At 41.2% G+C, this 15,991-nt stretch overlaps 1 protein-coding gene across 2 annotated transcripts in view; it reads left to right on the top strand.

Annotated features, from left to right (window-relative positions):
• The first annotated feature begins 4,372 nt into the window (after window positions 1–4,372).
• The window catches only part of LOC124789786 (solute carrier family 22 member 7-like), a 133,305-nt gene continuing 121,686 nt past the window's right edge, over window positions 4,373–15,991 (top strand). For both annotated transcript variants that reach the window (XM_047257254.1, XM_047257253.1), the window contains exon 1: window positions 4,373–4,469. In XM_047257254.1, coding sequence (XP_047113210.1) covers window positions 4,410–4,469 — 60 coding nt within the window. In that variant the 5' untranslated portion in view covers window positions 4,373–4,409. The remainder of the gene's footprint in view (window positions 4,470–15,991) is intronic.

The following is a 15,991-nucleotide window of genomic DNA, read 5'->3' as shown; positions in this document are numbered from 1 at the left end:
TTTTTCCTGATGATAATAAGGAATTAACGTTCAATATTGCTATATTTTCCAAACTATGTTATTAAAATATCTTACCTACATCCAGTATACCTGTTGTGATTTCTGTGAAGTGGTGACTTTCGGCCTGATTAATGACGGTTGAACGTAGCGCCTAGGAAAAAGGAAAATTACTAGTTTTTAATTATGCTGCATATCTCAGTGCTGTTTCTATTCACCAGCTTTCTGACGGCATGGTAGGGCTGTAGTAACATGCCAAACCACAAATTATTTTGTCAAATCATTTTTAAAAACAATTTTGAAATTATAAATCACATCACGCCAAAAATAATCCTTGCGTTCCTCCTTCCATCAGCTTTATCTCTGTAGATTAATCTCTAATTCTCAATATAGTCTCACATCCTCTCCATCAAAATTAAGTAATTGTGACTCATTCAAATATTGCGAGGAGGGTAGTCAAGAATTGTGCAGTAAATGCGATGACATAAAGGAAGGATATTGCCTTAAGCATTTCTGCCTCTTCAAGAAACACTCCATCGACATTTCCTCTTGGCAGTGGTTTACCAGTAGTAGGAGGAAGCTCTTCAGCTCTAGGGGACACGTCGCACAAAGACCCGGTTCTCTTCCCTAATGGAAAAGCTCGCAGAGAAAAACGTTGTGAAACATAATCTGCTTTCCTCTACACAACGTCCGCTTACAATAGCGTTTGGTTTCTGGCGATAAAAGATTATCGAGGAGGAACGAATTCAGATTACATTCCATTAGATATTCTCATTCACAGAAAACTGTTTCCGTTTAAGGGAGAGAATAAACATTTTGCAGTACACAATGGTTTAGTTTACAACGTATTATCATTACATGGAATAGAAACACCTATCAAAGCTACATTAAGCCTTAATATAACTGTGTCTTCTCTGCGTAGTGTATAATTCAGTTGACCCGGTACTAACATTTCAGTTACTCATATTCAAACTGTAAAATACTGAGAATATTTGAAACAGATAATTCAGTACGTACAACACGACAAATGCGTTTAGAAGCCGGTGCGTAGTGTCACATTACAGAAGATATAATCTATTTTAATCACTAAGGTTTAGATGAGGTCATTATTCTGAGTAAAGTGTTAATATCAGTAGCATTAAATATAATATACAGGGTGATTCAAAAAGAATACCACAACTTTAGGAATTTAAAACTCTGCAATGACAAAAGGCAGAGCTAAGCACTATCTGTAGGCGAATTAAGGGAGCTATAAAGTTTCATTTAGTTGTACATTTGTTCGCTTGAGGCGCTGTTGACTAGGCGTCAGCGTCAGTTGATGCTAAGATGGCGACCGCTCAACAGAAAGCTTTTTGTGTCATTGAGTACGGCAGAAGTGAATCGACGACAGTTCTTCAGCGTGCATTTCGAACGAAGTATGGTGTTAAACCTCCTGATAGGTGGTGTATTAAACGTTGGTACAAACAGTTTACAGAGAATGGGTGTTTGTGCAAAGGGAAAAGTTCTGGACGGCCGAGAGCGAGTGATGAAAGCCTCCAAGAAGCCCTGATCTTACCCCCTGCGATTTTTTCTTATAGGGGTATGTTAAGGATATGGTGTTTCGGCCACCTCTCCCAGCCTTCATTGATGATTTGAAACGAGAAATAACAGCAGCTATCCAAACTGTTACGCCTGATATGCTACAGAGAGTGTGGAACGAGTTGGAGTATCGGGTTGACATTGCTCAAGTGTCTGGAAGGGGCCATATTGAACTTCTCTCAACTTGTTTTTGAGTGAAAAAAACCTTTTTAAATACTCTTTGTAATGATGTATAACAGAAGATTATATTATGTTTCTTTCATTAAATACACATTTTTAAAGTTGTGGTATTCTTTTTGAATCACCCTGTATTTTACTCTGACTTCAGTTTTTTTTTTGAACTGTCATTAACCAACATTGAGCAGTGCGTGTCTCGTGTTCCCACCATCAGGTATTTACAACCTGTTTATAACGTACTTCCATCTTACTACGATAATTTAAATTACTACTGTCAACGGTGCCAGCAGCACGTATCGATATATCCCCTCTCGTTGTATCTTTGCAGGACTGCTATTACTTACCGATCGTTGTCTGTCGCTAGTGAGTTCGGGTGGCGAATTCGTATCTGCCAGTCGGTCGGAACGTGCGAGGAGGAGAGTACGGCGGCAGTTCGGGTCGTGAGTTTGGCCCTGGCAATCAGTTGCATCGCGTCTGGAGCGCAGACCGGGCCAGCCAGTCGTCGGCTCGTAGTAGCAGTGATACCTGCGTGGACATCGCCCGCCCAACCGTAGCCGCTACGCAACACTTACGCCGGGCCTGAATTTTGGTGAATTGTTGGTCGGTCGGTTGGTCCGAGGACAATTCCTTACGACGTAGTCGACTGAGCCGCTGGCGATTTCTGCACAGTGTCTGTCTGGAGCTGTGCGATCGGTACGAGCATCTTCGCTCGCCGACCCAGGACGTGAAGGTTAAGTGGTTTTGAGCATTACGTTGTTAGTTCCAGCTTTGCTGTTACAGAGGTTTTCCTGTGAGCAACAACGAGTGATGTGGTCGAGATAGCCGCCGTCAGGTGGAATTGATTAACCTATTAAGTACCAGTGTCCTATTATGAGGACAGAGCACATATTTATTTATAAATACACAATAAATTATTAATTTGCAACTATTACTGTTCTACGTCATTTGTTGATGCTTTTTATAACAAATGTATGTTTATAGGAAATTAAAAGCAATAAATCCTACCATTATTTTATTATTGAATACTAAGGCACACTTTTCGTTATTACAGGTATTTACTTTATCGACAATTTAGTAATATTTGAAAAATGTGATAAAGATCTTTTTGTGATTATTTATAGTTAATAATGTGTATTTTAAACTACTTGCATTGTTAGCTAAATTGGAGTTATATTCATTGTTTTCCATTGTTATAAAATTTGGTGTACTCGAAATAGGACACTGGGATTTGGTGTTACCATTTCAGTTATTTGTATTGCTGCATGTTCGAATATAAAACTCTGCTACTGCTGATATATTTTCTTTTTAGAACGTGGCAATTTTACCAGATTTTGTTGCTGAGGTAAGTAACAACCCCTCTTTTATATATATTACAGGATATGAATTTCCTTTGAAATTTACAGCGTATTATGTCAGTTTATTCATGGGTATGTTACCCATTAGTAAAAAATACAGTTCCATATGGACAGAGGTATTTACACATTTCTTTTTCTGTAGATTGTGGTAATGTATTATTCTTTCATTTCACTTCATGTTATTACATTTTATTTTGTTTACTTTTATATAGATTATAATGGCCTTCAGACGAGATAGATACCTCACTAACGAAGAAATAGAAGAAATAATAAACAGTGACCCATTCTATAATGCGGTGTTAGATGATCTGGACCATATTGATATCACCGTATGTCCTCCTGAAGTAGAGACTATATGACCGACGAAGAAGAAGGTCCAGACGATGTTACTGGAACCGTGGAAGTCTCAGACGTGGGGCGGGGGCTATTAAATTACATTAGGTTGCATAAGAGAATAACGAAGAAACTGTATATAAAACTTCACTACCAAGTACATCCTAAGTTTCCAGAAGTAAATCGAAGAAGAAACTTCTTACTGATGAGAAAAACAATTGGAATGAGACACCTCCAGTTTATACAAAGCTATCTCAAACTAGTGAGCATGATATCAGCACAAACAGAGAGAAATTGAAGGAACAACTTTCTTCCTTGACTCCGAGGGAGATGTTTGAAGAACTGATGAACGAAAACATATACGAGTTCATGGTGAAAGAAATTGTGAGATATGCGGTAAATATGAAGAATGCACTGGATTTACTGGATTTCTGACGTGCTGTTATTTTAGATATACGAGTGAAATGCTTTATTAATTTTTTGTTACAAAAATGGGTCAATAATTGTAATAGATTTCTTACATCTGCAGACTTAATGATCGTGATTCTTGAAACAATTCTTTGTTTGATTTCACTGTGAATTTGGTTCAGAGTGCTTTGTTTAAACATTAAATGAATTGGAACAGGTTTTTTAAGAGACTGTACCAAATTTCCTCTGTGGTGTCCTCTGGAAAATAAAAGCAATATTGTAAAAAAATCTTTTTATGTTGTCACTCGCTATCTACAGTACTCAACAACATACAGTTGCTATCATCGTAATTATCCTTCAGTACGCGTAACTTATCATCTAGTCACAAGCGTAACATAAAAAAAAATATATCTTCTGCCTTTCAAGAACATAGAAAACTGGTGACTATCTATCCCATTTCTTGCAACGTTGTAGTTGTGTGAAGAGATAAAGTGTCCTCATGTTAGTTACCTACACCACTAGCTAACAGTACCAGCCGTGCCGCAGTCTTACGTTTCTGGTATGTCTTCCTCTTCGACAATTGTGAGTGGTTCTCTCAGCGTCGGGCAGCAGGAGCTGGAGGTAGGAACAGATATTAATATCTGAAATGAAGTGTATTTTCCTAATTTATACGAGAAAAAGTACCACCACAGCTGTATCTTTAGAATTTCTTTATTCTATCGCACGGAACATCACCGCCATCCTCAGGCCCCACCACCGTCAAAGGAGTATTTAATTTCATTGGCGCATTTACTGTGGGATCCTTGGTACTAGCAAACAAGGCCTATCTTTCAACAGTAGTGTGTCACTACTCGTGCAATTGAATAAAGAAATTCTTAAGAGACAGCTGTGGTGGTACTTCTGCTCTTATATATCGTCAACTGAAGTCCCTCATCCATGTAGTAAGATGGACAGCCACAAATTTCCTTAACTTACATACACTTGTGGTTTTTAAATTTGGAGCTACACGGAAATTTTCCTGTGATGAACTGTTACATATAATCAGTATCCATATGATAATTATAAAGCAAAAACCACTCTGTCTGTTACGATTGCTCGACTAAACTGCTGAACCGGTTTCTACGAATTTTGGTGCCGAGATATCTTGAACCTAGAGGAAGAACATTGAAAGTGTATTCTACAATTATTGATTAGAAAAATATTGAACCGTGGGTAAAAATGAACGTTTTGAAAATGCTATTTTATCTTTGACATTTGAACTTGTATCATGTTCGTCAAACTTCTTTTATAGGTAGAAATGTTCTACGCAATATGATTGACCGTAATGCACACAATGCTTATACAGTTCCCATCGTCTTTAACCCATAGTTCTATAGGAACATGACTAAATTGGAAAATACCATTCTATGTTATGTTTTCACGAGTAAATCGGTGAATGGATTTCGATGAAAACTGGCATGTGGAGAGCTTGAAATATCAGGAAGGACATACGCTACATTAGAAAGCAAAGAAAATAAAATCAACCCCTCAGAGGATGAAGTTTGGAATGGAAGACGTTTTTCTACATGAGTAAACGTACCCGATGTTAGAAGGTTATTAAATTTCTTGCATATGTGCATATTATGTAATTTTCAGCTGCTTCAGCGGCACGTTGAATAAATGAGCGCTGCTGCTGAATCCCCCCCAGGGCACACACACAGCACGAGGTATGCTTACCTCAACAGGCAGGCACCTAGGGAAGCTGAAGTTGTTCCATGTACAATAACTTACTTACTCAGTATCGATGATCATAACAAAACTAGTGATAAATGAGCACATCTGTAAGTAACAGATAGTAGTAGTATAAGTAGTGGGACGGACATATTTCTGATTTGTTGGTGGTCTGAGGGTATACAGGGTGCAAAATTGATACAGCTACTACTATATCTACTTGTCGACGTAAATAATACACTCGTCAATGTATAGGGCGTGGTGGTGGGTATATAGTACAGTTATTGTCAGTTTTATTTCTTGTTCTGACCGTACTGCGCGAGGGAATAGTAACTGTGTAATACCTCTGTAAGTGACCTAATCCCTTGCATGTTTCTCTCAAGAGATATACGTAGGTGACATAATGATTGTAGCATTGTCATAATGAATTTAATTTTCTGTAAATCTGTCAGGGTTTCTGTGGGAACAACATCGTTTTTGTTCCATGGATCCTCACTAGCGTATTCGAGGTTTTCTTTTGTTTAATACAGACGTTACCTACCTGTACCGATCATAGGAGGGTGCCTTCGACTTATTTCAGTATCTGTTGCTGTGGCTACTTCGTAAGGACTCCAGACGAGAGAACAATATTCTAGGAGTGGTTTCATCAGCTCCAAGGATGCAATTTCCTTTACAGATGCATCTGTAAACTTTAGTACGAATCTAAATCATCCACTCTTTGCCTTATTATTGATTTTCCTGTTCGTGAATGAAACGCCAGCTAAACCCGCTGAGCAGAACAGGTGATTAGGATTGTGGAAAGGGCCAAATAAGGTGTCGGTCAGGTTCACCCAAAATTGCAAATTTGTAATTTATTAACACGTTTAAGCCAAAACGGTATATCCTCTAAACAAGAAACCTTAAAGCAACAAGATAAATCTCATGTGGTAAAAATATGCAGTTAGATTTCAAATAGAACAAAATGCAATACCAACGGCTGATGGCCCACAGTAAAATATTCAAGATTTTAAAATAAATTACCATAACCTTTGAAAGGGAGAGCCGCAATGTTTTTTTAATTAGTATTTAAGTGTCTGAAGGCCCAGAATTGATTTTCCAAAATTCAAAAAAACCTAAAATCCAGTAATACCAAGAATATCTTAAATCATTGGCTATGATAGATTATAAACAGATAATTAAACACCGGTGAGAAGGACAATAAAGAAAGCGGAGCTCAGAAGCATCCAGGGAGGTCGATCTGCCATCGTTCACTTAGGTGGGACAGGAGGTGACTCGAACTACATTTGATCAACTACACTCCATCGGAACCCAACCAGGGAACAGCCACGGAGCGACCGACAAAACGACTTGCTTGCCACCAATCGGTACATGAGAACTCAAACACAAAAAGTTACGAACGTGGTTATTCACAATGAAATATGTATTAAGCCGTCAAAACCACGCAATATGTTGGACAACGACAACAGGTGAGGAAAGGACGCTGCCTTAAATTACGTTAGCGGCCAGGGCAGGTAACCGGAACACTAACGGCCACAAGGCAGAAAATTCCGTTGGAGCACTTGAATTGTAGTCAACCAGTATAGTTAATTGCGCAGCATGGCGGCTAAATTTGTTGCTCACAGGAAAACCTGCCCAACAGCGAACCTCCGATGCGAACCCCATAATATGAATAGACGTGGAATGGGCAGTTGAAACCCCTACTCGACTTTGACGTCCTGGGTCGGTGAAACACGAAGCTCGTAGCGATCAGACAGCTCCACATACGCTCCAACACTGTGGAGGGACTGCCAGCGGACCCAGCCGACTGCACCGCGCCCAGATAACTTCCCTGGTCCACAGCAACCGACCGACTCACTGCAGACCCCCTAGCCGAAAACTATATGCACAAACCAAAAATAGTACACGGTGTAAATATCGATACAAATCGCTGCCGACATACGTAGAAGGAAGAAGAATCATGACGTAACTGCGACAAGGGCGGGAAACCAAACACAGATAGACAGCGAAGTTCAAGAAAACGCATAGTTGGGAGTGATCACGGCTCAATGCACTGGCTCCTTTCGATACCTGGTGAGAGGAGACAATAATTGTGTTGCAGAACAAGACACTACTCCAATTTATTCATACAATGAGAGGACCTAAAAATGTTCACCACTAAACTATACTGTTCTTTCTGTTTGTCATAGGCATTGCGTTATATTTATCCTCCCTTAAAGAGCGCTGCCATTAGTACAACAAAGTGGAGCATCTGTCAAAGTCACTCCGCAATTTCTTACAATCGTTTAACGAAGACATTTTACTGCAGACAACTCCTTTGTCAGCAGTACATAAATTTGACCACGTATTACACAGTTATTCAAGAGTAGGAAATACTTTGCACTGTAGAAACAGAAGGATGCGTAAACGAATGCACAAGTGATATCTATTTTCGCTGTCACTTCGAGTAATTTTACGGTCTAGTCACAAATTGTGTAATCGATCAAACCTTATGTATAACGTGTTATGAGCGTGGATGGCTCCATCTGAAAAACTGACGCTTTTCCACATATATCCTGATGTTCAAAGTGGACATTAATAAAACCGACAAACTGCAGGGACCGAAATGGTGGAAAGAGGGTACTTTGCACACGTATCCGTAAATGCATCGTTGATAAGGTAGACGAATGACAGTTCACTGACTATGTGCTGACATGTTGTATGTTCCTTCTACGTTACAGGCTATGTGAGTGACACAGCGTACTGGAAGTAACCGAATGGTCAGTATTCATTTCGGGAACAACCCCACATGGTGCTTATGTACGGCCAAGCCGATGGAAACTGTCTACAGGCAGTATGGATACATCAGAGCAAGTACCCTCGTAGACATGAAACACATCACACAACATTTTAAGCCGTTTCTGAATGTGTGTATGATCAGGAGTCCTTTCTGACAGACGTACCTGCAGGCACGTGGTTGACTACGCGTACACCTGATTTGAAGGATCGGGATCTACAGGATATTGACACGAACTCTTGTACAAAATCCAGGCAAGCGGTCCAGCAACATAGTGTAAACCGAAGTACGATTACATATATCTTGCATTACAACCGCTACTATCTGTATCACCAGCAGTCCCATAGAGGCCACTCTGAAAATCTGTTATAACGTGAATGCGATACAGATACCTGCTGTGTTCCCTTAGAATATTTTGTCGTTGCACACACTTGTCCACTTCCAGACACATCTTAGCAGAACCTTTCACCCTCCATTTCCAGTTAGAATCCGTCCGTGCAGCCTGTCGTATTTATTAATACTCACCCTCTACAAGGTGTACAATATTCATGTCAATCATAATGTGATAGGCAGCAGCTGTCTCGGAGCGTCCATACCACTTCTTACCCGGCAAGCAGTGAAGCATGTGTCCAATGATCTTGACGCAGTCCGAGGTGAAGACAGAATACTGCTTACAGTTTGTGGTTGAAACTACGTCCAGTTTAGAATCTGAACACAATAGTCCATAGGAAGATGGATGTTTGAATAGGAATTTCATAAATGACACGGGAACTGAAGTAATTCGTAGAAGCTTCAGTGAAATTTATCGTTAGTGTGACGCAATCGGTAACAACTCAGCACAGTTGCCCTCGTGTGGACCGTATGGTGTTCTAACCCTCCAAACTAGAAAGAATTGAACAATGAGAAAGTCCAGTTACATCAGTAATTCTGACCACTTGTAAATAACCGACAGTGTAGTGTCGTCAATATATTAATCGTACGGATAAACTAATGAAATGTCGATCCTGTAGCACGCGCATCGGTACCTAATTACCTCGCTGGACAATAGAAATTAAGTTTGGATATGAGCAAAGGATCATTTACAGTTCTGAAAATGCTGATTGTATGTATTATGCCTTGCTGCAAAATGCAACTTGTAGCCTTGCCACTCGTTCTCTTAGCTCGTTACATAAATGGCCATAGGAAAGTAACTTCAAAGCAACTTACCGTAATCCCATGAGGGGCGAGGTACACGCACACACGTGGTTTCCGTTTTCAATTACGGAGTAGAATAGAGTGTGTCCCGACATGTCAGGCCAATAGATGTTCAATGTGGTGGCCATCATTTGCTGCACACAAATGCAATCTCTGGCGTAATGAATGTCGTACACGCCGCAGTACATCTGGTGTAATGTCGCCGCAGGCTACCACAATACGTTGTTTCATATCCTCTGGGGTTGTAGGCACATCACGGTACTCATTCTCCTTTAACGTACCCCACAGAAAGAAGTCCAGAGGTGTAAGATCAGGAGAACGGGCTGACCAATTTATGCGTCCTCCACGTCCTGTGCAACGCCCGTCGAACATCCTGTCAAGGGTCAGCCTAGTGTTAATTGCGGAATGTGCAGGTGCACCATCATGCTGATACCACATACGTCGACGCGTTTCCAGTGGGACATTTTCGAGCAACGTTGGCGGATCATTCTGTAGAAACGCGATGTATGTTGCAGCTGTTTGGGCCCCTGCAATGAAGTGAGGACCAATGAGGTGGTCACCAATGATTCGGCACCATACATTTACAGTCCACGGTCGCTGTCGCTCTACCTGTCTGAGCCAGCGAGGATTGTCCACGGACCAGTAACGCATGTTCCGTAGATTCATTGCCCCCTGGTTTGTGAATCCCGCTTCATCGGTAAACAGGTAGAACTGCAACGCATTCTCTGTTAATGCCCACTGACAGAATTGCACTCGATGATTAAAATCATCACCATGTAATTGCTGATGTAGCGACACATGAAACGGGTGAAAGCGGTGACGATGCAGTATGCGTATGACACTATTTTGACTCAGTCCACCGGCTCTCGCAATGTCCCGTGTACTCATGTGTGGGTTCATGGCAACAGCAGCTAACGCCGTCGGGAGTGGCCGTGCGGGTCTAGGCGCTACAGTCTGGAGCCGAGCGACCGCTACGGTCGCAGGTTCGAATCCTGCCTCAGGCATGGATGTGTGTGATGTCCTTAGGTTAGTTAGGTTTAATTAGTTCTAAGTTCTAGGCGACTGATGACCTCAGAAGTTAAGTCGCATAGTGCTCAGAGCCATTTGAACCATTTGAACAGCTGCTAACACAGCAACTGCACCCGCTTGCCCTGTGACGGGCCTGTTACGGACCCGTTTGCGTGCTACGACCATACCTGTTGCATACAGTTGGCGGTAGATGTTTTGCAATGTGCGTGCGGCACGTTGGATACTCTCTGTCCGGGTACAGTTCTGCAATCAGCCTGCAGGCTTCAGCTGCATTTCGTCGACACTCGCCATAGATGAGTATCCACTACAGTATCACAGGCGTCTGGTAACACGGTGTACTACAGTTGGTCTGCGTGCGGAGACGAATGCAGAATAACAATAGCAGCATGCGCTACATGCGGACACTGCGACAGCTAGACCAAACCACAACAGTGCACTACAGCCACACTCGTAAACACAGTCGTCATCGTAAACATGTCCCTGCAGATGCTGCTCGCCGGCCGTGGCCCGTGTTTGTTACAACACGCAACTGAACGTCGGAGGTTTCAAGCGTCAACTTTAGATTGCAATATCTCCAAATGTAATTAACATTTTACAATGCAACAAACGGCACTGATTACGTATTTATTAATATGTTCAGATGTGCTAACAAAACTAACGTGGCTCCATTTACAAAAACGTAGGTTTGTGTTAAGAAACATACTTCCGTGCATTTTTGTATGGTTTGTATTAAACAATTACACTAGCCCCTCTCCTCACGTTCGGTCTGTGGAATCGGTTCGTCAGTATTTGATGTGGTTTACGAAATATATCCAGCGGTAACGTTAGGTGACTCACTCTGTATAAGTGGTGCAAATGGTATAAGGTGCCAAAATGTTTTCTTGGTACAACGAAAGTAATTGATTTAAACGTGCAGTGACACGATTGTCCATCTCGTAACGTTCTTCCAGTACAAATATACCTCATTTCGGGACGATGTGTTTGACAAGTAGAGGCCGGACTGTGCTCACGGATTAGACGAGCTTTGTGTAAACATTGTAGTCAGTGGACTGGAAAAACCCATTAAACACCGTCAAGACACTACAAGGTACGTAATCCGCCCCACTCAGCCAACACAGTTGCTCTTATCTAAGCAACCAGGGCTTGTTACTTACCGCTTCGTGTACTGAGATCGTAAGCTTGAGTAGCAAACACTTCCGCAAATACAGCCTGAGAGGTTCAGTCATAGTAATACGCCGATCGTCGACAGTCACCGAGTGACCTGTGCAGGCGATGCTGCAACTCAAATAAAAGTTAGGACGCAAAGGACTTTTACTATAGATGAACTATGCGACATTCATTTCATTTATAGAGAGACAGAAGGTATTGCGAGGGCAGCTGTACGATTTTATGGAGAATACTTCCCATAACGAAGACTTCCTACACGATCGACCGTTATTTCTGTTCACCAAAGGTACGTCTCATCAAAGTTCTCTGGTTCTTCCTGATTACTTTGTAATTCCATTCTAAAGAGGCACAATAGCATTTTAATTTTTATTCAGTATGCGAAATGTATTTTCTATTCCGATATGCTTTCAATTCATTATTAAATAAATCACCACGAGAAACAACTTACGAGTACGTACACTGATGCTCCAAAGACAGTGGTAAAGGCAAGCGTATTCAAATACAGAGATATGTAAACAGGCAGAATACTGTTCTACGGTCGTCAACGACTATATAGGATAACGAAAATATGGCGCAGTTGTTATATCGGTTACTGCTGTTACAATGGCAGGTTATCAATATTTAAGTGAGGTTGAACATGGTGTTATAGTCGACGCACGAGCGATGGGACACAGCATCTCCAAGATAGCGATGATGTAGGGATTTTCTTCTACCACCACTTCTCGAGTGTACCGCGAGTATACGGAATCCAGTAAAACATCATATCTCCGACATCGCTGCAGCCGGAAAAAGATCCTACAAGAACGGAACCAACGATGGTTGAAGAGAATCGTTCAACATGAAAGAAGTTCTACCCTTCCGCAAACTGCTGCAGATTTCAGTGCTGGGCCATCAACAAGTGTCAGCGTGCGAACCATTCAACAAATCATCACTGATACGGGCTTTCGGAGCCAAAGGGTCAATTGTGTACCCGTGATGACTGCACGACACAAAGGTTTACACCTCGCCTGGGCTCGTCAGCCCCTGCATTTGGCTGACGATGAGTGCAAACAAGTTGCCCGGTCGGACGAGTCTTTTACAAACTGCATCGTGCGGATGAACCTGTAATGGTTTGAAGATAGCCTCATGAATCCATGGAACCTGCATGTCAGCAGGGGACTGTTCAGGCTTGTGAGGCTCCGCAATGGTGTGGGGCATGTGAAATTGGTGTGACATGGCCCCCTTGATGCGTATGGATACTACTCTGACAGGTGACGCATACGTAAGCCTCCCATCTGATCATCTGCATCGGTTCATGTCCACTGTGTATTCCGATGGACTTTCAGCAGGACAATGCAACATCAAACATGTCCAGAATTGCTACAGAGTACTTGCGGGAACACTATTATGACTTTAAACACTTTCGCTAGCCGTCAAACTCCTGTAGATATGAACATTGCTGAGTATATCTTGGATTCCTTGGAATGTGCTGTTCTGAAGAGATCAGAACCCCTTCGTACTCTTACGATTTATGGACAGCCCTGCTGGATTCATGGTGTCAGTTCCTTTCAGACATTAGCGGAGTCCATGCTACTTTGTGTTGCGGCACTTCTGCTTGTCTCCTTAGGCAGGTGTACCAGTTTCTTTGGCCCTTCAGTATATTTTATTTACATATATTCAGAAATACTGGATCTTTACCATCCCGCGCTGAAGACTGAGGCCCATAACACGAAGAACGCACTTTGAAAGCTGAGGAATGAATTCTGGACCACATCCACGGAGTCCTACTCTGAATAAAAAAATGGTTCAAATGGCTCTGAGCACTATGGGACTTAACTACTGTGGTCATCAGTCCCCCAGAACTTAGAACAACTTAAACCTAACTAACCTAAGGACATCACACACATCCATGCCCTAGGCAGGATTCGAACCTGCGACCGTAGCGGTCTCGCGGTTCCAGACTGTAGCGCATAGACCCGCTCGGCCACTCCGGCCGGCTTACTCAGAATACTAGAAGCAACAACCGCCGCAGTGAGTTCATCGCACACCGCCGCTCATAGCACTTTTAAAGAAGACTGTCTGCTGCCTTACCACCTTCAATGCGTAAAACCGATGGAAGAGCAAAGTTTCCACTCGCTATGAGATTTTTCCAACAGCTTTTGTTGCAAAGTGCGATGGATGATTTTGTAAACTAAATACTCATAACAGATGAAGCGTCTTTCACTCTCGCTGAAATAACTGGTTTGCATAACATGCACACGTGGAGTGCACACAATCAGCGTCAAGCAGTAGCAACACATTTTCACAACTGATTTACCATAAATGTATGGAGTGGTATAATCAATTATTATATTATTGGGCCTTTTGCTTTACATGCACAATGGATTGGTAATATTTACCGAATTTTCCAAGAGAATACATTGCTACCAACTTTATCAGAAGGTATTCCATTATCTGTGATTCCAACACGATGATCACAGAGTAGAGCGACTTTTGAATAGACTTTTTCCAGGATGACGGGTGGGACGTTTTGGTCCACATTAAAGGCCAGCACGCAATCTTTATTTAAATCCAATGAATTTTTCCTTTTGGGCCATATGATGGAATTTATTTACACTCAGTAAGTAAATAATGAGGACGAACGTACCTAGAGGATTTTCGATGTTGTCAGTATATTCAAGATCAATGTCAATATTTGTGAAAGAGGGCGATGAGACTGGATACGCCGTAGACTGGAATCGGATCGTGGCCATTTTGAACATTTGTTATAGCATTGGCGTAAGAAGAAACCAAGTAATTTGGGTTTCATTTCGATTACCGCAGTGTTTTACAAAAGGAAAATTATTTCAGCTTTACTTCGTTGTTGTATTGGAAAATGAGGAAAATGTTGATCGTAAATAATTAACAGTGCATTACGTTGTATTTCGTTGATTTTGTGCTAAGAGAAACACATTTTAGTTGTCAGTTGCATTTGCAACTCCTTGTGTTTACCGTGTTTGCAGATAAAAGAATTTCTTTAACATGTTGCCTATTCTGTGAACAGAAAACACGAACAATGACCCCACACAAGACGCAACACAGCAACAACATACAGACAAAACGAAATGGCACATACTCACCTACAACAACAAAGTTGTTCACAGAATGGGTAACATATTAACGAAACAGGGACTCCAAATAGGATACAGGACAGAGTACACAACTTGGTTAAAGATCAGAACGCAATTAACATATGAACTCACATGCAACATTCTCCAGTCAGTATTCATGAGACAGACATGCACAAACTTGAAAACCAAATATTCAGAACATCTCAGAGCTAAAAAAACCAACAGCTCGAATAGGACATTTGCTGACCACCTAATAACTCACAATCACCACCCAACTACAGCAGAAAGAGACTTAAGAATACCAAAGCCCAGCCACAGCCGAAGGGGCCAACTGACCATTGAGGAAAACTCCCACATACAGAAGGCAATAGCAGATGGTAAACAGGCCATAACTGTCAAACTACGCTCTTCAAAAACTCATCATTTTACATACTAAAGGAGCACCATGTAAAGTGCTTTTACGCCCATGTTTGTGAAAATATGTGTTATATTTACGTGTGCTCCACAACACTGCATCAGGATGTTGAGAAAAATGGGCTTCCCACTCAAAAACATAAGTAAAAACGAATATAGGGGTGAAATATGGCGACAAATTAAATTGCTTTCAAAGCGTAAAATGATAGGTTCATTCCCAATAAAATTTCTCATCAGCATCGTTTCGTGACAGATGACAAGCTGATTGTAATAAATAATACACAACTGGTCCTGAAAAATCATGCAAACCGAGTCTGAAAGTATTAACTAAGAGAAACAAATTGTTGTTTGAACTATTCCCGTGATTCTGTAGTTATTAATTAAAAATTTTCACATACCAGGTTAAATAAAACAGAAACTCACTAATGATGGCACAGAGGTACTGAAACATGCTTTGAAACTTGAAAAAAACGGTGTTTTGCAGAACTGGCGGAACTTACATTTAACATTTTATGTGGTGTTATCTCTTCATTACTGCCATGACTTATCTTATGGTAATGTTGAAAAAAAGTCTTGTTGTACTTAATTCATTCTTCACATAAGACGAATTACATGTTCTTGTCAATGCAGCGACTGTTTACATTGATTGTTTCGGCAGCACCTCCGGCAGCAATATAATAGAACGACATTTCTTTAAAATTTTTTTGCCAAGTACACCGAGATGTACAGTCTGTATAATTTTGGCTGCTTATACATTTAATACGTAT

Source organism: Schistocerca piceifrons, chromosome 3 (genome assembly GCF_021461385.2).
Source record: "Schistocerca piceifrons isolate TAMUIC-IGC-003096 chromosome 3, iqSchPice1.1, whole genome shotgun sequence".
Taxonomy (NCBI): Eukaryota; Metazoa; Arthropoda; class Insecta; order Orthoptera; family Acrididae; genus Schistocerca; species Schistocerca piceifrons.
The sequence above is the reverse complement of the archived record's forward strand: the minus strand, read 5'-3'. Positions and strand labels throughout refer to the sequence as shown.